We start from the raw sequence: 21,780 nt of genomic DNA on the forward strand, positions 1-21,780 counted from the left end.
TGGGGGGGGGGGAGGAGGGCCCGGGATGGCTGGGTCCTGGGGAGGGACAGCCACATGATCCGCATCCCACCTGACCCAGGAATCAACCAGCCCTGTGGAACGTCATTATTTTTTTTTTTTTTTGTCCTCCGTCAAAGAAGAGGACTCGAATACCCCAGCGCTTCTTTTCCCCTTTCCCCGACCAGGTTTACAAATACCCGAAGATGTGAGACGCTCCGTGGTTTGCACCTTCCCAGAGGTGCCTTCGCTTGGGATTACAAACAGAGAAAGGAGGAGAGCGGCCCCTCTGGGATTATGCTCTGGAGCAGGTATGTGGCTGGGTAGGTGCTGTGCCGAACGCTGCCGTGCCTGAAGGGATCGTTCTCTTTGCAGAGACGAGCACGATGATCTCTTCCAGTAATTTCTCTTCTGTGCGTTTATTTATGTACATTTAAAATCCTCGGGTTTTAGCAAGGAAGACTCATTCCTCAGGAGCAAATGCTCTGCGGGGTTTGAATTTTAAGCTGATTCTGCTGAAAGCAGAGAGGGGTGTGGAATTACCGCAGAATAACTATATTTTCTGCACAAATCTACGTTCTGTATAACCATATTCACTATTTTAACATCACTTATTTGTCTTAAAACAATCCCCTGACATGATCAGTTCGATGAAATCAGAAAATTACTTTTACTAAGATGGAGCAGACCAGTCTGCCCATCTGTTTTGTTTGGGATTTTTTTTTTCTATCTCTAGATACATTCAAACAGCTTCTTCCTTCCCCGTGTTACTGCACTAAACCAGCTGCTTTTGTATTTTTCAGTCATTAATTTGAAATTATCCTTTCTGCAAGTGTTGTCTCCCTTTTTCTGTGTGGGTACCTGGGTGCAGGTACTTAGGGAAACACCACAGGCATAGTGATCTTTGCTTATCTGTAGTCAGCAGAGGCAAGAAGGCTATCCTGGTTTTGCTAATTCAGGCACATACTCTCTAAGAATGCATAGCAATATTTTTCATTTATCCAGCTGGCTTCCAGCATGTCAAACAGTATGTTGGCTCCACAGAGTAATGGAGAAGTAAAACTGCCTGCTGCTTTCAAAAAGCCATTTGTGTGTATGAGACAGGATTCATAGCCAAATCTTTCTGGCAAAGATTTTTAAATGTGGTTCACGAAGATTTGTTGTTAAAACCACTGTTAAGCACTTAAACAAGTGGCTTGGTTTGCAGAAAAAAAAAAATTAGATGCCAACCCAGAGGCATCCTTAAAAGCTAATCTTTATTTGGCTGTCTAAGTATGGAATTTTGGAAGCTTGATTTATGAGTTTATTTTAAACATCCTGGTCTCAGATGAGTCAGTAAGTGGAGGAATTTCTATCCCTTCGACACATTTGGGGAGCTCTGCTCCTTAGCTTAAAGAGAGAGCTTGCAGACTCTTACTCCCCCGCAGTTCTCCTGTGAAGCCTCTGCTTGTGAAGCCTCTGCTTGCGAAGCTGTGAGGTGCAATTCCCCCATCTGGGTCGCACCATATGATCTCCATCTGTATTTTCCTTTGCAGCCCCACCAGGCATCCTCCCTCAGGTGTTTTAACAATTTAGAAAGCAATTTCAATCAGACAATGCAGAATAACCCGCTAGGATCCTCCAGTTGAGTCTGCTCCCTCTCCCCATCACAAACACAGTTCTCCCAGCACCAAAACATGACGCAGGGCTTCTATGTTTGGAATTTCTCCATTCCAGCAGGTTCCATCATTCCCTAGACTTCTCCTCTGACAGGTAGTCAACCAGCACCCGCCCAGGAAGACATCTCCAGTTCAGGGGTTATCAGCAGGCCAGCAGCTCGCCTTGGTGGCTTGTCCTAGCCTGCTGTTGTCCTCCTTGAGCCTAGCTCAGCTGAGACATGCCTTCCAGCAACCACCTCTGCATCAGGCATTTCCAGCCTAACTATGGGCCATGCATGGCCTTCAGCCCTCCCGGCTTCTCCAGCAAAGTTAGTGTAGGAGGACTACGGAATGCTCTCACTAATGACCATAACCTCCAGTGGAGTCCCATAGGAACGTTCTCCTACTGCTCATTCGGGTCTCCTCCTCTTCTTCCTATCAGATAAGCCATCCTGGAAACAAGATCTCTGGCAACTCTATCTCTGCCATGATTATTAGCCACTAGTGCCACCCCACTCTCTGTCATGACGTCTGTCACAGGGGACCTGTGTCGTGTGAGCACTAGATCCCCTGAGAAGGGTCAAGAGCCATATGACAGGCACTCTCACATCCTAGCACAGATGTTTGTACCAGTGCAGAAATCCTGTTACCACATTTTCTTGTGTGCTGAGAAAGCAGCTGTCACGATTTAATATCAAGAATTAATCTCTATATAACCTTTTCTATATTGAAGCAACAAAATAACCCCAAAAAAAAACCAACCCTAAGGTTGTCCTAGGAGGAGAACTTGTTGTCACTGCTAGTGAGGGGGTGAGTTAAGCTGCTGGAGTCCTCACTGAAGCCGGTGGCACATTTTCCCTGTGGGGGAGAGGACATTTGGTGGGGAGAGGGTGAGAATTTCCAAGAGATGGGCAGAGAAATCAGCCAAGTGTGAGAGTCACCACAGCTTATCTGTCAACACTCACCACGGCAAACCAGCCCTGGTAAGCACTGCATTCCTCACTTCAAGCACAAGAGCATGCTGTGCTGTGGGCAGGGCCTGGTGTTGCCAAATGTGTGTGGGAGAGAGCATCTATTTTTTTTACCTCTGAGTCAGGAAAGGGTCCAGCCTAGTCAAGTCCAAGGACAGACTCAAACCCTGCTAAGGAAGGCAAGCAGTCTGCAAAGGTATATTTCAGGCTTTTCCACACTCTTGCACAACTCCAGTAGGTGGACCCTATTTTGGGTTGGAGTTGGAAATGAGGTCGGTTGCTCTTCTCCTTGCTCCCACTTTTTCATGCCCCCACAGTCACACTGGGCACAGATCTGGGTTCTGCCATCATTTTTAGAACAGTGCTAATCTAGAGTTCTGCATACTAGTCACAGCAGTAGGAGGATAGAATAAAGCTCTGAGACATTTAAAACTCTGTGGGTCTTTCCTTTGGGGAAGAAAAGTTACATCTGTCAGGGGAGACTCATAACCACTGTGTACCTGTCTGGAAACACTGTGTTGTCCTTGTTGAGGTAGTAGACACAGCACCAGGCTGCGTGTGTCTCCTACCATTACCCAGACCAGGCTGTGGGCAAGAGCAAAGGAGACAGATGGAAGAAATAGGCAGTCCAAAGGTCATGCCAAACTCAACAATTCATTCAGCACAGCCCAGGTCTGTGAAGGAAGGTTGTGTCCTCCCTGGGCCTTACGGATGACCATATCCTATACCTACTGGAGGATTAACTTCTCACTGCAAGTGACCCTGCCTATCTCTCCAGAAAGGTCATCCTTTCTACAGAGCTGAGGGTGAAAACTCCACCCGTCCTTCAGCACAGCTCTGGTTGAAGAGAATTACATCTGTTTCCTCACTCTGCAGAAGCTGATGAGGTGAACGTGACTGTCTGGGCAGTGGTAAGCACAGATCTGTCTCATATTTTACCACTGTCTGTCCCTCAACCAGACTGATGTCGGGTTTGAGTGGAATCTGCAGTTCCCGTAAGGGCTCCTTCTCACTGTTAAAACAGTCAATAAATTGCTGGGTCTTAGCAATTGACCTTGGGTTAATAGACCTACAGTGACTGCCTGCCTGTCGGTCTTAACCCACAGTAAATACATGGGAAAAATTCATTGACTTCAGATGCAGGAAAAAAAAACATTGCTCCAAGAACCTTTAACACCACAATGAACTAACTTCAAGAGGTGGCACCACCTCTTAAGAAGACTCAGCCAATATGCAGTAACATGACTTATGAATGGGTTTGAACCCTGAATATTCGTCAAAATCATGGATTTGCCCCGGGCCAGGCCTCAGACCCAGTGCTACAGGTCTGCAGTCAGAGTAGTTATCCCATGTGTGAGCTGATAGACCCAGAAGTCCTTGGTCTAGTTAGTTACTGCATGGCTCACCTCTTACTAAGCTCAGTTAAAAGACTAAAGCTGTAAACGGATTCTTCCTCGGGCAACCAGTACAATAAATAAATTGGCCCAAATCCCAGTAAATGTTGCAGCATTATGTCCTTGTTCTCATCTTTAATACCTTGTTAAAATAGTCAGGAAAGAACACTAAGAGTCAACGAAGGTTGACGGCAGAGACTGTCTAGTTGCCCTCAAGCATACAGCAGAAAAATCTTGTTTAGATTCATGCTTATGCAGTAGCTGGGTATAACATATATTCTTTACATGTGCTGGAAATTAAGAACATTTCCTTCCTTTACTTGATTCCATCCATATTTCCTGCTCCTATGACCTCACCCTGCAATACAGGCCAGGCTCTCAGATGCTGATATAAGATGCAATAACATATATTGACTTACGTTATCAGTTCAGTTCAGAAGCTTTTACTGTAAGTTGGGCTGTGACCACACTGGCACTGACAGATTCATCCATGAAGCGGCCTGGCCACGCTTCCAGTCATGTCATCTTTAGCCACCCATACTGCAGAACAGGAATCCACCAGCTGGGTAGAGCCTGGGAACAGGCAGCACTGTATAAGATATCAATATGGATCTCAAAAGTCTTACTGCATTCACAGAATCGTCTAGGTTGGAAAAGCCCTTGAAGCTCCTCCAGTCCAACTATGAACCTCCCCCTGACCGTTCCCAACTCCCCCAGACCCCTCAGCGCTGGCTCAGCCCGACTCTTCAACCCCTCCAGGGATCCCGGGGACTCCCCCCCCTGCCCTGGGCAGCCCATTCCAACGCCCAACAGCCCCTTCTGCACAGAAATCCTTCCTCAGAGCCAGCCTGACCCTGCCCTGGGCAGCTTGAGGCCATTCCCTCGGGGCCTGGCGCTGGCTCCTTGGCTCAAGAGACTCATGAAACTGAAAGGTAGTTGTAGAGGGCAATTTTTAAATTTTTTTCATTTAAATTTATTTTTTCATCTAAATTTATTTTAATTCAAAAGGTTTTTTTGTCCTGATAAAAGTGGGACAGATGTTTTCTATCCCCATGCACTGGAATGCAGAGAGTGAGGAAGAACACACTTTACCTCAAGAGATTTTCAGACTTTGCTCGGAGAAGAGAAAAGCCTTCATAAGAGGAACATAAGAGGAATAGCTGAGCATTTTTATGAGCAATAGACCAGAGAAAAGAACTGGCAGGGAATCTGTGTGCTTACAAAAGCATGTGTATCCACATTCCTCCGCTGCAAGCAGAACTACTAAATGGCCTCAATATGCACACAGACATCTCCAAGTAGCAAGAAACAGAGGTTAAAAGACTCTGTGCTCTTCTATAAAAGGATTATTACATTGAGACGACGCACGCACAGGGTAGTTAATTTGAATTTAGGCAGGGATGAATGTCACCTTCTAGCATCTTACACCCAGACAAAAGCTCCCCCGGTCTGATTCAATTTACTCCCACTTCTAAAGTTCGTTAAACTCAGATGAAGAATTCCTCTTCCAGTCTGGCAGCTATTCCTGAAATACTTATCAGAGAGGGAAGTTTACGGAGTAAATGACCAGCTTAATGCTTTCGAAATGTTTTGCTGGGCCAAGGGTTGCCTACTGTTCTGCAGTTATGATGCAGAGAGGTAAAATATGTCGAATAAAAAAGCCCTTCTGCTAGTGACAGGTTAAGTAAAGTACAGAGATCCGCTTCTTTGTCTGCCTTTTTAATCCTAAAAAATGGGCTTGGGGAAAAAAAAAAAAAAAAAAAAAAAAGTTTAAAAGCCACTTACTGTATTCCTTTGTAAAATCTTACTAGGTTTTACTCGACTAAAATGCAATGGATGCTACATTTCTAGATGAGACAGTCAGCATGCAAACACATGGTAACTGTGCCACGTGGGCTTTATGCAACAGCACAGTAGGTGGGGCAGTGATGTTATGAATTTATCGTGGCTCAAATACTTAATCTCTAAGTGTGGTGGGTTTGTGTGTGGTGGGGTTTTGGTAGCAGGAGAGGGGCTACAGAGTGGGCTCCTGTGAGAAGGTTCTTGGAGTTCTCCTGGCTCCAAGTCAGATCCGCTTCTGGTCAAGGCTGGACCAACTAGCGACGGTGGCCACGCCTCTGCAATAATGTATTTAAGAAGAGGAGTCTGGGATGATCAGGGGGGACCCCACACGGGACCAGGGGAAGAGTGTGAGGAGTCCTCCCCCTGGGGAGAAAGGAGCAGCAGAGACAACGGGTGATGAACTGATGGCAATCCCCATCCCCTGCCCCCCTGCGCCACTTGGGGAGAGGAGGTAGAGAAACTGGGAGCAAAGCTGAGCCTGGGAAGAAGGGAGGGGTGGAGGAAAGTGGGGGTTTTTTAAGATGTGGTTGTATTTCTCACTATCTTACTCTGATTTAATGGTTGGACTAGATGATCTTCAAGGTCTTTTCCAACCTAGATGATTCTGTGATTCTGTGATTTGATTGACAAATTAGTCATGATGGTGTTCAAATTAAATTGATGTTCTTTCTTCCCGAATCAAGTCCATCTTTTGCCCATGACCATAATCAGTGAGTCATCCCTCTCTCTCCTTGCCTCTATCCCTAAGTCTTTTCTTTTATTTTCTCTTCCCCATCCCACGGAGGGAGAAGGAGTGAGCAAGCTGCCACACGGTGCTCAGTTGCCCCCTGGATTTAAGCCACAACGCTAAGTAACAAATCTGTTTTGGAGAGGAAGCAAAAATATTTTTCCTTTGCTATCAACCTGTCATGGTAGAGACAGACACGACAACTTTTTTGCAGCAGAATAGCCATCTACATTGCTCCCCCCATATCTTACACACTTTATCCTTTTATCCATACATCATTCTCATTGGTTACATGGCTGTTTGTCTATTACTTTATTGGCTACTTTTCTTAAAAACCCCCACTGTTTGGGTATCTGACAAACACAGTATTTTTCTTCTTTCTCCTTATCTTCAGTTCCTTTCTCAGGCTGACCCAGCACTCCTCCGGGACTTTTCCAGCTGCTCAGGGGTACACAACGAGCTGGTCAAGGTCAAACTGTTCTCTCTCTGTCAGGAATTCGGCAGGCCCGCTGCCACCCCCAACAATTCCCCCTTTTCGTATTTGTGCTAAGAATACTGCATTGGCAGTCTTCTGCAGGGCCCTTTGCAGGAGACTGATGAGACATGGCAACATTAAAAGCACAGTCATTATAATCAGGAAAACTACCCCTACAGTTTTGACCAGAGATATCAACCATCCAGACAGCCCCCAACCTTTAAACATCCTTGTCAGCCAGTCTAAGCCATCACCTTCTGTTAAACGCTTAACACCATCTTTTAACTGTTGTGTGCTCTTATGAATCAATTCAGAATGATCCGCAGTTGCTGGGGAACCTTAGAGTACCTGTCCTTATAAGCTGGAAATCCTATGCGATGTGTCCATCTGTAGGTGAGGCATCCAACGTCGCTGCAAGCAGGTCCAGCCTCTAAATCAACAGGCCAAAATAACTGGCAATTTTTTTTGCGCAGAAACATCTGATTTCATCCTCCTGTTGGGTTCCACCCAGAGCCTGGCCACCACTCAAGGGGGAAAACCAAGGGAGTTTCTAGTAAGGTTAAACACTTGAGTTCTTAATTCTTGATATTGCTAAAAAAAGTAAGTTGAATACACACATAGCATTCCATTCTTATTAATAACTACCATTAGGGAGTTGCAATTAGTTAGCATTTCTCTTAAAAGAGTTGGCAACCATAGTGTGAGTAAGGGCAGAGACAGTGTATTTTGTCCTACTGGAGTAGCAAGCATTACCCAGACATTCTGCTTAAATGATCAGTTAAAAAGACCGCAAACTGTCGGCACAGGGGCACCCACAGCTGGCTCCTGAGTGTCCAACAAAAGCTGCCTCTTATGCCTCAGGTATGGTCACACACACCTTGCCGGTAACCACCGGGGAACGGGACCTGTGGAGACACAAGTATAACCCCTTCCCCGGGTTAATAACTCACATGGTCCACTCCACCAGCCAGTAACTAAATCTTGAACATGTACTTGGATGCCTTTTTTGGTACCATTTGAAAAAAAGAGAAGAAAAGGGTTGAAAAAGATGCAGCAAAGAAGAATTATCCCCATAATGGAGTTAAGAACATAAACTGCTTTATCTAAACATGTCTGTGGTGGTTCCCCAATCATTCCCCTTTTTGTTTCTGAAGCTGTTGCTTCAACGTGCCATGTGCACGCTCAACAATTGCTAGTCCTGCTGGGAGAATGAGGAATACCTGTAACGTGAGTAATACCCCACAGATTAAAAAATGTTTGAACTTTCTTTGAAACATATGCTGGGCCATTGTCCGTTTTAATTTGGTGTGGTACCCCAAGCATAGTAAAAGCCTTCTGCAATTTTTTAAAATCTTGGGAGGCCAATGGGATAGTAAAAAGCCAATCTTTTAAATTTATCACAATGATTTCCCAATCCACAGGGATCATGGCAGGTGAGGGTAGGCCTGGTTGTAGGGTTCCTAGCATAGCCATGACAGCATTATTTTGCTGTAGGTCATGCAAAAATCGCCATTTTCCTGATTTTTTTTTTTTTTTTTAATTACAAGCACCAGGGTATTCCATGGGCTAAGAGACGGTTCAATATGTCCAGCAGCTAGCTGTTCTGCCACCAATTCCTGCAGGGCCTTTAATTTTTCAATTGGCAGGAGCCACTGATCCACCCACAGAGGGTTATTTGTTAACCAGGTTAATACAAGTGTGGGTTATTTAACACCCTGTGACACAGTGACCCCCATCAAAAAAATACATAGTAATTTCCACTCCTCACTGTGACAAGCAGTCCCTTCCCCACAGATTCAGGAGGGGGCTGTCATCACATGGGGTTTGACAGTCGCCTGTTGACCCTCAGGGTTGGTGATCAGAATTGGCACAGCTGCTACTCCTGCTTGCGTCGACCCTCCCAGTCCTACTACTCCCATTTCCATATTTTCTGTTGGCCATGTGGATGGCCAGGATTAATGAGATATAACAGTTACATCAGCTCCCGTGTCCAGAAGTCCAGTGAGTGCTACTGTCACTGCTGATTGTCCCTGTTGGATAGGGTACAGGTCATGATGATGAAACAATCTGTGACCAAAAGACTTGCAGAGGTCCTGTAGAGCCGAATCCTCCATCATGTCGCAACTGTTGTTCTGTCTTAGGAACACAACTCAAAAAAGGTAAAAGTTGAGCAATGCGAGAGTCTTTTGGAATGGTTACTGGTTGATAAGGTGAAGAAATCATAGCACAAATCTGTCCGGTAAAATCAGCATCAATAATCCCCACATGCACAATGAATCCATTCAAAGTGCTGCCAGATCTCCCGATTAGTAGCGTGCTCAATCCTCATCCTATAGGTCCTTTCGCATCAAGTGGGACCTTAGCAATGTCTTTTGATTTATACTTGTGCTTAGAGGTCCCCTTATCTTCTTCTAGTGTTCTAAAATACAGCCTAGGGGACTCTTTTTGACTATTCTCCCACTCTGGCTGCTTCCTATTTCATTTATTTTACCTTAAAATGCTACTTAAGTAAGTTGACAAGATCCAGATGGTACAGAGATGCCCTCTCCCCGCAGAGCACGCACCGAAATTCAAGACAACGATGAAGATGAACTTACTGCCTCCCGCTAGAGGAGATATTTCACCTGTGCCACTTAAAACCCTGAGTGTGAATAAACAGGCAACACCCATGCCCCAGCGGGCGGGCACTCGGCTCTGCACTAAGGGATGTTCACTCGCCCTGCACTACGCCCTGCGCTTCGTTCCTCCCCGGGCGCTTCCCCGGCAGGAGAAGGGACCCGCGGGGCAGAGAACTCCGCTGGGCTGCGCCTCACACCCACGGAACAGCCACACCGAGGGGCCTCACCGCTTGTTACCCGCACACCAGAGAAGGGCAGATACTACAAACAGCAAAACACCCTTCAGGATATCTAAAGCCATTGCCAGTTGATTGTGCGGTGCTGACAGACGAGGGACGGTGCATCACAGTGTCAGCACCTGCTGTTAAAAAAAAATAAAAAAAACAGAAACAAAAAACAACAACAAAAAAACAACAAACCTGCTGCTTTCGGTGTTCGGGGCAGGCGGTGCGGGCCGAGAGCCCAGAGGCCGCAGGCGTGGGGGCCTCAGGGAGGCCCCAGGGCCGCCGCCGCCAACTCCGCACCTGCAGGTGGGGGGGTGCCGAGTACAGCCGTGAGCGATGACCTCCAGCCTAGCTGTTGTAAATGAGTTTTTAAGCCCGTCCTCATTAATGCTTTTCTGTAGTTCCTTAATAACCGGAAAACGCTGTCCTTCTCAGCAGGTAGCGGACGTGGGGAAGGGGCTGGCGGCTTTTCTGAAGGTGGTTCGACCACAGCTGCAGGATCCGTCCGACAGTCCGACAGTCGGATCCAGTAGGTGACGTGGCCTCGGCTGCAGCTGCCGCGGCAGTCCCAGCACTGTTTAACGCTGTCAGAGGTTGACGTACCAGTTGCCCTGTAGTTAAAGATGACCGCAGCGCTGGCATTCTTCCTTATGGCCACCTCAGATATGGCAATCCCTGCCTCTTGCCGTGTTCCGAGATCCAGAGCAGACGGCGCATCAGCAGGGACCCCATGCCTTTTGCACCAGACAAGCAAAGTGCGCAGGGCTTTCTCCTCACCAGAGGGAGGTGGCGGAACGGGCTCCGTGATGGGGGGTGAAGGGGGCACTGCCTGAGGGGCAGTATCTGGCAAACACAGTATTTCTCTTCTTTCTGCTTATCTTCAGTTCCTTTCTCAGGCTGACCCAGCACTCCTCCGGGACTTTTCCAGCTGCTCAGGGGTACACAACGAGCTGGTCAAGGTCAAGGTCAAACTGTTGTTCTCTCTCTGTCAGGCATTCGGCAGGCCCGCTGCCTCCCCCAACATCAACCCAAAGGGTGAGCCCTGAGAACGCACTGTCTGGGCCTTCAAACTGCAAATTAAGGTCGATAAAACAGGAACTGTGGCACTAAGGAATCCCTCTATGATAATTGAGTGATTTCTCATCCCTTTTTCTTTCCCAAGTAAATGTAGAAAATTTAGGGGTTTAAACAGAAATACCAGAAGTCTTTATGCCAGTTTTTAAAGGATTCCCACTCGATAATGTTCAAAAGAAAAAGTGATGGTTTTGGCACTGCTGCATCCATGCAGACTCACTACAAAGTACCCTTTCACCCAGAGCAGCGTTATATAAGTTTAAAGAGGAAATCAAACAAAAGCATTTTTGTTAAATAAAAATGTAATTAGGCCTCAGGTATTTGCTAGATGCAATTTTTACTTTTTCTGTTTCTAATACCTGCTTATTGACCTGCAAGGCAGAGGGAGACTGAAGAGCTCATCACTGTTTTCTGATGAATCTGATAATTTGCAAGCTGAACAGTTGACCAACACTTAAAACATATTTCAGTAAATGATGCAGCAAATGGAGACATGGGAACTGGCAGTGCATAATGCAGCTAGATACAGAATCTCTCGTTATTTGTATCCTAGACAGAGCGGTGCATATACTGAACTTTTCACGCTGAGTCGGAGCATTAGTCATAATGCAGAAGTTTAAATCTCCACTATAAAAACCAGACTTGCCCACAGAAGAAAAAGATATGCTGAGCCATAGATACTAAGGTTCTTTGAGCTACCTCTAGGCATGATTCTGATCTTAGTGCCACCTCGGAAAAATAGAGTTGAATAGTGTTCCTTTAATAGAAAAAAAAAAAATAAAAATCAGCTTTTGGTCCATTAGAAGGAAAAATTCCCTATGACTAGGAATGCCTGAATCTCAGAGCACATTGGTTAATCGGATAACATTTACCTTTTCAGAAAGTACAACAAGAAATTGCTGTTCAACCAGAGCAATCTTATGCTCGGGGTAGTTGAAATCCCTATCATTCCACTTACATTGTCACCTGGACCTTGTGAGCAGCATGCTGAATGACTTTGGATTTTTCCAAGAAAGAATTAATTGCAAAATATAGTATTTTCCAAGAAAGAATTAATTGCAAAATATAGTATTACTTGCACCTGTGTTTGGTGCCTCTTCTCTTTTACTCACAGTGAGGAAACCACCACTAGAGACACCTAACCAAATACTCTAGCTCTCAACACAAGCGTAAGGTCTCCAGTAAAGGGTGGCACATGGGAGGGCTTCTCCCAGTCAGGTATTGCTCTCTCTGTTAGCAAAGTTCCAACACAAGACCTCTGGATACACCTCTGGCCATTCTCCTTCCTCTGTAGGTACCCACGGGTCTGCTCTCCACGCACACCTCTGAGGGTCTCGCATGCTGTTCCCTGTTGAGGCTGTTGAATTCAAAGGCATGTTTGCAGATAACCTGAGTTCACCAGTAAACAACAGCTGGGCTGACTTTTAGGCAAAACGCAACAGAAAAAAAAAAAAAATTACTATTTGAGTGCTACAACCCTGTAACTATTTTTAAGTTTACCCACCTGCATAACTAAATGACATGAACAGCAGGTTTGTCTCACCAGGAGAAATACCATGAGAACAGTGTTAGCAAGTCTGCGTATTTGCACAGCTTAGGAAGGTCATTTCATTCTTGTACCAGATTTCCACTACTCTTCAGTACTGGTCAAGAAATTTCATCTGGTTATTCTTCTAAGAAGCTTAATTTGTGCAGCTGGCTATTTTTAAATGGCACATACTACTGCATGGCAAAAAGGAAAATTAAGGAAGAAAATTAGCCCGTAATGTTCCTTTCTGTCTGGTTAATAGACTCCACATGTATTATTCTATTAAAGAGAATTCTAACATGTAGTTTAGCAGGTTGTACTGTCATTTCATCCTGCCCCTCTGCCAGAGACAGCAGCCCAAATACCCTGCAGACAGCTGATGATGGCAGGATATCTCCAGGGGAGCAGATTCACCTGATGGAGCGTGGGGAAAGACAAAGCAGGAGCTGTTCGACAAACCAGGAATCATCTGCCAGGCAAAACTACCAAGAAAACGATGAGGCAAAGACAACTAAGGATGAGGGGAGAGAGAAGGCCAGGCTGGGCAGCACCCACAGCCCGCCAGCAGAAGACAGGACGAGGGGCTGTCGGTGCCCCTTGAGGGGGTTGACAACTCAACCACCACGACACCCACTTAGGGGGTCACCACTGATATCCCTGAGTGTTATTTTGACAGGAGGGTGCCACGCAGGATTTCCTTGTTTAACACACCCCACTGAAACAAACCCAGCTGTTACTAGCCCCAGAATTCTACCAAGTCTAACTCAACCCGAGTCGTGTTTTCAGCTCCCAGACGCTACCTGCATGCGAGAGTGGCTAAATAAGGCCAAGTGCTTCGGGATCAGCATTGGTGACTCACGACTTGACCCACTTTCCAATGATGCAGAGTCAGTGGCTGGGCACAGTGCGAGGTGGGGGGGGGTCCTGCAGCAGCCCAGCTATGTCCATGCAGCTGGGCCACGCTGCTCACAAACACTCTCAGCATTTTCAGGTATGCAGAATTTATGCCAGGGCTGTGCAGCTGATTGTACATCAAGCCTGTTCGTGTGAAACAAGGCAAAAATTATATTCGGCGCAGCTAGTAATCTAAAAAGCTAAGGGGGAAAAAAAATCTTCTCCAATCACATCAGGCAGTTAATATATCTTTTCCTCTTCCACATCTATTTTCTTGCATTACATTATTGAAGATGACATGCAAAACCGTGCAAGGAGCAAGATCCCAAATTCATACAGTGGTTTTGAGCTTTAAGGCTCTGTTCGGAGTAGTCTGACAATAAGAAAGTAATTGGTGATAGATGAAAAGCTAGAGTAGGCAGAACAAAAAGCATCCGCAAAACACTGAAAAAAACCCCGAGAAAGCAAAGCTGATAATTTTGCTCACTTAGAAAGTTTAGGATGATGGTGGTGGCTCTTTGAACTTGTCCATTTGGCTTCTGCAATGAATTTTTGATCTCTGAGTCATTAATTGAATCCTGATTTATATTGCACAGTATCAAGGCACTAGAGTTAAGCATTCACACAATATACACAAAGAAACAGACTTTTTGTTTCTAAACAGTAAGAGGCTTTGCATGATTGAGAGGACACTTTCTGGAGCATCAGCCCTCTGCAAGGTGTTTGTATATGCCTAGCCAGGAATAATAAGTATTTTTACGATTTATCCCTGTAATAGGCAAGGACCAACCCAACCATCTGGCTCAATGCAAGACTGGAAAATCTGTCTAGAACTATATCCACTCTTGTCTCACTACTCTTTTAACAGGAGGTTATAGGCATCAAATACTGGGTGTGCACCAGACAAAGCACAAATGGCTGGATACACTTTAATACCAGTGGCAATATTTCAGTGCAGGCTGAAACAGCATGTCTACAATTTGAAATTATCTTTCACTGCTTACTGTAGGCTTTTCAAACACGGCTGTTAAATAACACAACCTTTTCTGTTCTCTCTCTCTGCAGCCGCAGCAAAAGATGTGGCCATGGTTGCCCACAGCATGGCTAACAGCACCGCTCCTGTTCTTCTCCCCACCTTACTGCTCCTGCTGCAGAACAAGACCTACCCCGAAACCTCCACCCCTCCTGCTGCCTACGAGGGTACAGGGTCCCCCATGGCGCCCAGATCAGGCGGGAACCACACTGCCTTGCTCTACGACCTGAGGCCGGGGGAAATTGCAGCAGCCGCCATGGTTTGGGCAGTGCTGTGGCTGGTCTCCATCTTTGGAAACTCCCTCGTTTGCTTAGTGATCCACCGCAGCAGGAGGACACAGTCCACCACCAACTACTTCGTGGTGTCCATGGCTTGTGCAGACCTTCTCCTCAGCATCGCCAGCGCGCCCTTTGTGCTGCTCCACTTGACCTACGGCAGCTGGATGCTGGGGACCTTCATCTGCAAGCTGGTACGGTACGTGCAGTACCTCACCCCTGCGGTCCAGATCAACGTGCTCCTCTGGATAAGCATCGATCGCTTCTACACTATCATCTACCCCCTGAGCTTCAAAGTCTCCAGGGAGAAAGCCAAGAAGATGATTCTGGCCTCTTGGCTCCTGGGCGCGGCATTTGCAGCACCAGCTTTCGCCTTCTACGGCTCCAGCAGCGACCACCACTGCCCCTTTTTCCCACCCGGTTCTTGGCAAGGAGCTGCCTATGGCATCACCCACCTCCTGGTGGTCTTTCTAATCCCATCCTTCCTCATTATCCTCTTCTACCAGAAGGTCATCAAGTACATTTGGAGAATAGGCACCGATGGCAGGACTGTCAGGAGGACAACAAATATTGTCCCGAGAGCAAAAGTGAAAACCATCAAGATGTTCCTAATGTTAAACACGGTGTTTCTCCTGTCCTGGCTCCCTTTCTACGTCCTACAGCTGTGGCACCCGAAAGAAACAGACGGCAGCAAGAGCTCCTTGGTCTTCCTGGCCATCGCCTGGCTCTCTTTCAGCTCTTCAGCCGCCAAGCCAACGCTCTACACCATCTACAATGCAAACTTCAGGAGAGGGATGAAAGAAACTTTTTGCATGTCTGCCATGAAATGCTACAGAAGCAATGCCTACACCATCACCACCAGTTCCAGGATAGCCAAAAAAAATCATGTTGGCATCGTGGACATCCCAGCTCCAGCCAAAACTGTCACCAAAGATTCCATCTATGAGGCTTTTAACAGAGAAGCAAAGGAAAAAAAGCTTGCCTGGCCTATTCAGTCCAATCCCCCAAATACGTTTGTCTAGTTGGTTTCATTGCTTTGAAAAATTGTTATGTACTGCAAGAACAGGGAGTTTTCTCTCTCTTTTGAAGCAATGTATATTCACATATTTTTAAGACCACTTTTAGGCAAGAGAAAAAGATGTTTTATTTTATTAAATGCCTTGATTTTGATGCGTGCAGTCTTTACTTTCAATTACATTCTGCTTTTTAGAACTACTCTCCCTGAATGATAACCATAATCTTTACAAAACAGCAGTTTTTAAAATGCCCTACAGGTAGTGGAAAAAGGGAAAAGAAAATGAATTGCTTTATATATCCATGTATATAGACAGATAGGAAGGAAGAGAAGCACACTATGATGGATAAGTGTCTCAATCCACCCCAAGCCATCTCTATGGCCTTTGGTGAGGCCCCTGTGAATCTCTTTGCACTGGGACTTTCCTTCTTGCTCAGACCCCAGGGGTAAGATCTCTGTCCGTGGGCAATGCTGGCCTAATGCTGAGCCCACTCACAGGAGGGGTACAATTCCCAGCACCCCGGGAGGAGGGCCAGAATCAGGGCAGCGCTCCATGCCGTTGCAGCTTCACTCTTGACCCTCTCCAGTGGCCTGGTGGCCCCAAGCGCTCCAGCAAAGCCCTGCCCTTAGACTTGCCCTCCCTGCCTCCTTTCCAGCTGCTTCTCCAGCCAGTATGGTGCCCTCACACAGCAGTCAGGGCTGGGCACCCCCTGAGACAAGACCTGCTCCCCAAAAGGGGCCACAGCACCTCCAGCCACCCAGGGCTCCTGCCCTCGGGAACCCCCTGTGTCTCCTGGCCGCAGTCCCTCCTGCTGAGCCACGGCTGGGGCACCTGCACCAACCAGTGCTTTTCCCCGGAGAGGAGCAGCAAAACCAGCTCCGCAGTCCCACGCTGGCCGGACGGCATCCTCCACAGGGGCCTCTTGGATCAGGTCCCCAAGAGGCGTCCCGGGGCAGGCAAGCTGGCAGGGAGCCCTGGCTGCAGGTGGAGCCGGCTCCTGCTGCGCTTGCTCTGCCAGCGCAGGGAGAGAACAACCCAGCGGGACCGCCCGGGCCTTTGCTCCTGCTGGGAAGGGGAAAAATGGCGTCTAAAAATGGGACGGATGACAGACTCTGTGATCGCTGGGGATGGGGGTGTAGCCAGCAAAGAGAGTGCACCTTGGATGAGTGCTCTGTGCTGCTTCAGAGAGGGAAACCCTGAGGGCGCCCAAGGTCAAGCGCTGTCCGTCACAGGCAGCTCTTTGGCAGGTGACAGAGCCCACATCTCCTTCAAAGTCAGGGCCAAGCTCTTGCCTGGCCTCATGCTCACCCATCTGGAGACGCCCAGTACACGGCCTCAGAGCCGTGGAGGCTCTGTGTTATCGGTGCCCAGGCCAGGCGGTGTCTGCCCAGGGGATGGGAAGGCGGGGAAGGACGGCAAGGCTCTGGCGAGCCAAGAAGGGGAACGACTTGCAAGGAAAAGGGGAAAGGGAGGACTGTGAGGGGAGACATGGCACTGAAAGAGAACAGGGCTTAGGCTCATGTGGCACCCCCTGCACCCCTGCAAAGCCGCAGCTCATGCCAGGAGAGCACTGCTGAGCTCACAAAGCTGGCACATCCCGAGGCCAAGACAAGGCGAGGGGGTCCCTGGGCAGAGCTGGGCAAGGGCCTCCCCGTGAGCCAGCTGTGGGCAGAGGTTCCGTGCTGGGTGTCAAGGTCAGTTGCCAGGGCAACCCTCCTGTTGCCCCTTGGCTCAGTTGCCAGGGTAACTCCAGTTGCCCCTGGCTCGGTTGCCAGGGTAACCCTCCAGTTGCCTGTTGGCTCATTTCTGAGGCAACCCTCCATTTGCCCCTTGGCTCCCGTGCTGGCACAACCCTCCAGTTGCCCCTTGCATCACCCACAGACCTGCAGGGCCTTCAGCTCGGAGGACGACGGGCTCGGCTCCACTGGCTCCGCTGGCAAGAGCCACTCTTGCTGCTTGGCAGGCCCCTGACCCAGGTAAGGACATCCACCCTCTGCCCGGGTTTTCTCCAGCGCCCAGAAACCCTCAGCAGCCGACACTGGGCAGTCGCCTCTGGGCACCGTTCAGCCGAGGCTGCGCTGCTGCTGGAATCCCCCCCAGCTCAGCTGCCTGAGCACGCTGCCCTCCTCCCCCAGACATTTCCTTCTCAACCCAAACGCTGCCCGGCATTGAAACCTCTTCTGCAGGGCTTGGCGGGAGGGGGTCCTGCCCCCTTCTTCTCAGGGTGGCAGAGGGAAACGCTCCCGTGGGTGGGGCAGCGAGATAACGGGGCCAGGATGTGCCGGGACAGCGCGGATGCTCAGGACAGACTCTTTAGGACAGACAGAGTCCCACTCCTGAGGAAACTTTGCCCGCTCTGCAAGGGCTGAGGAGGCTGCCCAGGGAGCAGCGCCCACCCAGCTTGGTGTCAGGCCTTCCGCTGTGCTGAGCCCTCCTTTGCCTTCCAATCCAGACCCCGCTTACCTTCCCCAGTTATGCCCAGAAACAGGGAGGCTCAGAGCCCGCAGGGACAGGAACACCAATGTTCCAGGGAGTGGATGCTGCTGGGTAAGCGCAGCTCTGTCCTACCCCCGGGTCTCAGGAACTGTGTCACTAACCCCTTGGGCTGAAGGCAGGGTTTGCCTGCTGGCAGCCTGCCCAAGGAAGATGAGGTGACGATGGAAAGCATTTCTTCCCATTCGCCCCTCGGAAACAGCTCCCTGGTCTCTCCTCTACCAGAGGGACTGCGGTCAAGCCGAGGCAGCAGGGACACGGCTGCTCTGGGTTTCGGTCGCTGCCACGGGCACTGGGCAGTATGGCTCGTGCCTGGGATCAGCGGGGCAGATGCCGCTCACTCCCCTTGCAGGACACTCCGGTGACACGGGTGAAACTGCCCCCAGCCTCTGCCTCTGACAGGCACATTTCTCTTTCTCAGGACAGAAAGGCCTGTCCCAAACCAGCCAGGCCCTTCAGAAAGGCCAGCCTGAAACTTCACGGCTCTGCTGCAGCACAGTCTCCCCAGGGATTTCTGGCGGTTTCCCTGAAATCTGCTGCTTGAAGCAGCACATCTACAACTTGAAATTATCTTTCATTGCTTACTGTAGGCTGTTCAAACATGATTGCTAAATAATAAAACCTGCCCTCTTCTCTCTCTCTGCAGCCTCAGCGAAAGACGTGGCCATGGTTGCCCACAGCATGGCTAACAGCACCGCTCCTGTTCTTCTCCCCACCTTACTGCTCCTGCTGCAGAACAAGACCTACCCTGAAACCTCCACCCCTCCTGCTGCCTACGAGGGTACAGGGTCCCCCATGGCGCCCAGATCAGGCGGGAACCACACTGCCTTGCTCTACGACCTGAGGCTGGGGGAAATTGCAGCAGCCGCCATGGTTTGGGCAGTGCTGTGGCTGGTCTCCATCTTTGGAAACTCCCTCATTTGCTTAGTGATCCACTGCAGCAGGAAGACACCATCTACCACCAACTACTTCGTGGTGTCCATGGCTTGTGCAGACCTTCTCCTCAGCATCGTCAGCGTGCCCTTTGTGCTGCTCCACTTGACCTACGGCAGCTGGATGCTGGGGACCTTCATCTGCAAGCTGGTACGGTACGTGCAGTACCTCACCCCTGCGGTCCAGATCAACGTGCTGCTCTGCATAAGCGTCGATGGCTTCTATGCTGTCATCTACCCCCTGAGATTCAAAGTCTCCAGGGAGAAACTCCTCATGACGATTCTGGCCTCTTGGTTCCTGGGCGCGGCATTTGCAGCACCGGCTTTCACCTTCTACAGCTCCAGCAGCGACCACCACTGCCCCTTTTTCCCACCCGGTTCTTGGCAAGGAGCTGCCTATGGCATCACCCACCTGCTGGTCGTCTTTCTGATCCCAGCCAGCATCATCATCATCCTCTACCAGCGCATCATCATGTACATTCGGAGAGCAGGCATGGAGGAGGGGACTGTCAGGAAGACAATGGATAGAAAGGTGAAAACCACCAAGATGTTCTTGGTGCTGAACATGGTGTTTCTTCTTGCCTGGCTCCCTTTCTACGTGATACAGCTGTGGCACCCAAAAGAAACAGATGGCAGCAAGAGCTCACTGGTTTTCCTGGCCATCACCTGGCTCTCTTTCAGCTGTTCAGCTGCCAAGCCAGTCATCTACTTCATCTACAAATCAAACTTCAGGAGGGGAATGATGGAACTTTGCTGCATGTCCACCATGAAGTACTATCGTAACCACACCGACACCACCACCACCTGTTCTGGGATAGCCAAAAAAAATCACATTGGCATCGTTAACATCGTAGCTCCAGACAAAACTGTCCCCAAAGATTCCATCTATGAGGTTTTCATCAAAGCAGAGAAGGAAAATTGCCTGGCCTGCTAAGTCAAATCCTGCCAATAATCTCATCTCGTTGCTTTCTTTGCCTTGAAAATTTACCCTGTACCCCAGAACATACGAGTTTCCTCCCCGGTTTCATCTAATTTATGATTCCATAGTTTTAGCATAGTTTCTAGGGAATAAAGTTGTCTTGTTTCATTAAATGTGTTGATTTTGATTTGTGCAGTCTCTTTCCTTTCAGTTACCTCCTGCTGCTTGGAACTACTCTCCCTGAATCACGGACAGAACCTTTCTACAGAAGAGAAAAGCTGTGACACTCTCTCTATGTAGAGGAAAAAGGGAAAGGGAAATCACTGCTTTTCTGACCCTGCCCTGTTTCAGACTTGCTCCACTGCTGAAAAGGAAGGAAGGGAGCAAGGCAGAGTCCACCCCTAAGGCTCCAGTGCAGACCCGTGGTCTGCCCGATGCCATCTCACATAGAAAGCCCAGAGAACACACCAACAGGTGTGAAACCACAGGCTCCTATGCAACTTTCCCTCCTGTGAACTCAACCGCGTTTCCTCACCTCCCAAAAGCTGTAAAACGACACAAGTTGGCCAGGAAATGTCCAGGACTGCCCTGACACATCAGGTAGGGACACAGTGTCGCCAGGTTCAAACAGCTGGCAGTTCTGCTCTGAAATCACAAGCCGAGCCAGCCCTGCAGCTGTGAGAGGAGTCTGGAGGTTTGCTTTCTTAAGCCACCTTTCCATACCAGTGAAAGCCCAGTCACAGTTGGATCAGAGTAAGCATGACTCTGCTTGTACAGCTTCTTTTAGCCAAAACTATACTGCTAAAAACACTTTCTCACTAACCTAAGCTGTGTTTGAACTTGGGAGGATTTGCACATGCCAATGTCTCTTTATGCAGCTATACTGATAAACCTGCATGATTTCTACTCCATATGAGGCAGCCTTTGGTATAATTAAAAAAAAATTATCCAGAGCAATCAAGAGAAAACCTATTGCTTCAGTTCCTAGCCAGCTGACAGATCCCCCAGCCTGAATACCCAGCCTTCACCATGCAGCACAGGCGAAAGGAGCTATGATATGCCTGTACATCTGTCCGTGTCCCCTCCCACCTCCTTCCTTTCCCTTTTTCCCCAAGTCCTGCCAGTCCCCTCTAACTTTTATCCCATCAGCTGTGGCTACTGACCAGGCTCATGCCTTGGCAAACACCGTGCTTCTGAAAGAGACGCCTGAGGAAAGGCAGCCCTGGCAGCTCCAGCCCTTTAGATGAAGGTGGCCATTGCCAGAACTGTAGAAGACACCACGCCACAGCAGTTCCAACGGTGGAAAATGTCTGGCAGCTTGACAGTTGAAATGGCAGCTACTCCAGGATTAGGGTTGACTTTGGAAACCTGTAATGAAATGGATTGAGACTCAGCACTAGGTTCAGTTCTGGGCCCCTCACCCCAAAAAGGCCTTTGAATGACTCGAGCGTGGCCAGAGAAGGGCAACGGAGCTGGGGCAGGGTCTGGAGCACAGGTCTGCTGGGGAGCGGCTGGGGGAACTGGGGGGGTTCAGTCTGGAGAAGAGGAGGCTGAGGGGAGACCTCCTGGCCCTCGGCAACTCCCTGCCAGGAGGGGGCAGAGAGGGGGGATGAGTCTCTGGAGCCAAGGAGCCAGCGCCAGGCCCCGAGGGAATGGCCTCAAGCTGCCCAGGGCAGGGTCAGGCTGGCTCTGAGGAAGGATTTCTGTGCAGAAGGGGCTGTTGGGCGTTGG

General features: G+C 48.8%; 2 protein-coding genes across 2 annotated transcripts; both read left to right on the forward strand.

Moving 5' to 3' along the window:
* The first annotated feature begins 211 nt into the window (after nt 1–211).
* GPR19 (G protein-coupled receptor 19) lies at nt 212–15,815 on the forward strand. Its single transcript, XM_026867697.1, has 2 exons — nt 212–308; nt 14,447–15,815. Exon 2 carries the CDS (start codon nt 14,467–14,469, stop codon nt 15,709–15,711), a length of 1,245 nt encoding a protein of 414 aa, XP_026723498.1. The 5' UTR covers nt 212–308; nt 14,447–14,466; the 3' UTR covers nt 15,712–15,815.
* Nucleotides 220–20,324, forward strand: LOC113491057 (probable G-protein coupled receptor 19). Its single transcript, XM_026867696.1, is given in 3 exon segments — nt 220–308; nt 18,845–20,027; nt 20,029–20,324. Coding segments are annotated over 2 exon segments (1,245 nt in total). The 5' UTR covers nt 220–308; nt 18,845–18,864; the 3' UTR covers nt 20,111–20,324.
* Nucleotides 20,325–21,780: the final 1,456 nt, after the last annotated feature.

The sequence above is a fragment of the Athene cunicularia genome, assembly GCF_003259725.1.
Source record: "Athene cunicularia isolate RWA chromosome 1 unlocalized genomic scaffold, athCun1 chr1_part2, whole genome shotgun sequence".
NCBI classification, from domain to species: Eukaryota; Metazoa; Chordata; class Aves; order Strigiformes; family Strigidae; genus Athene; species Athene cunicularia.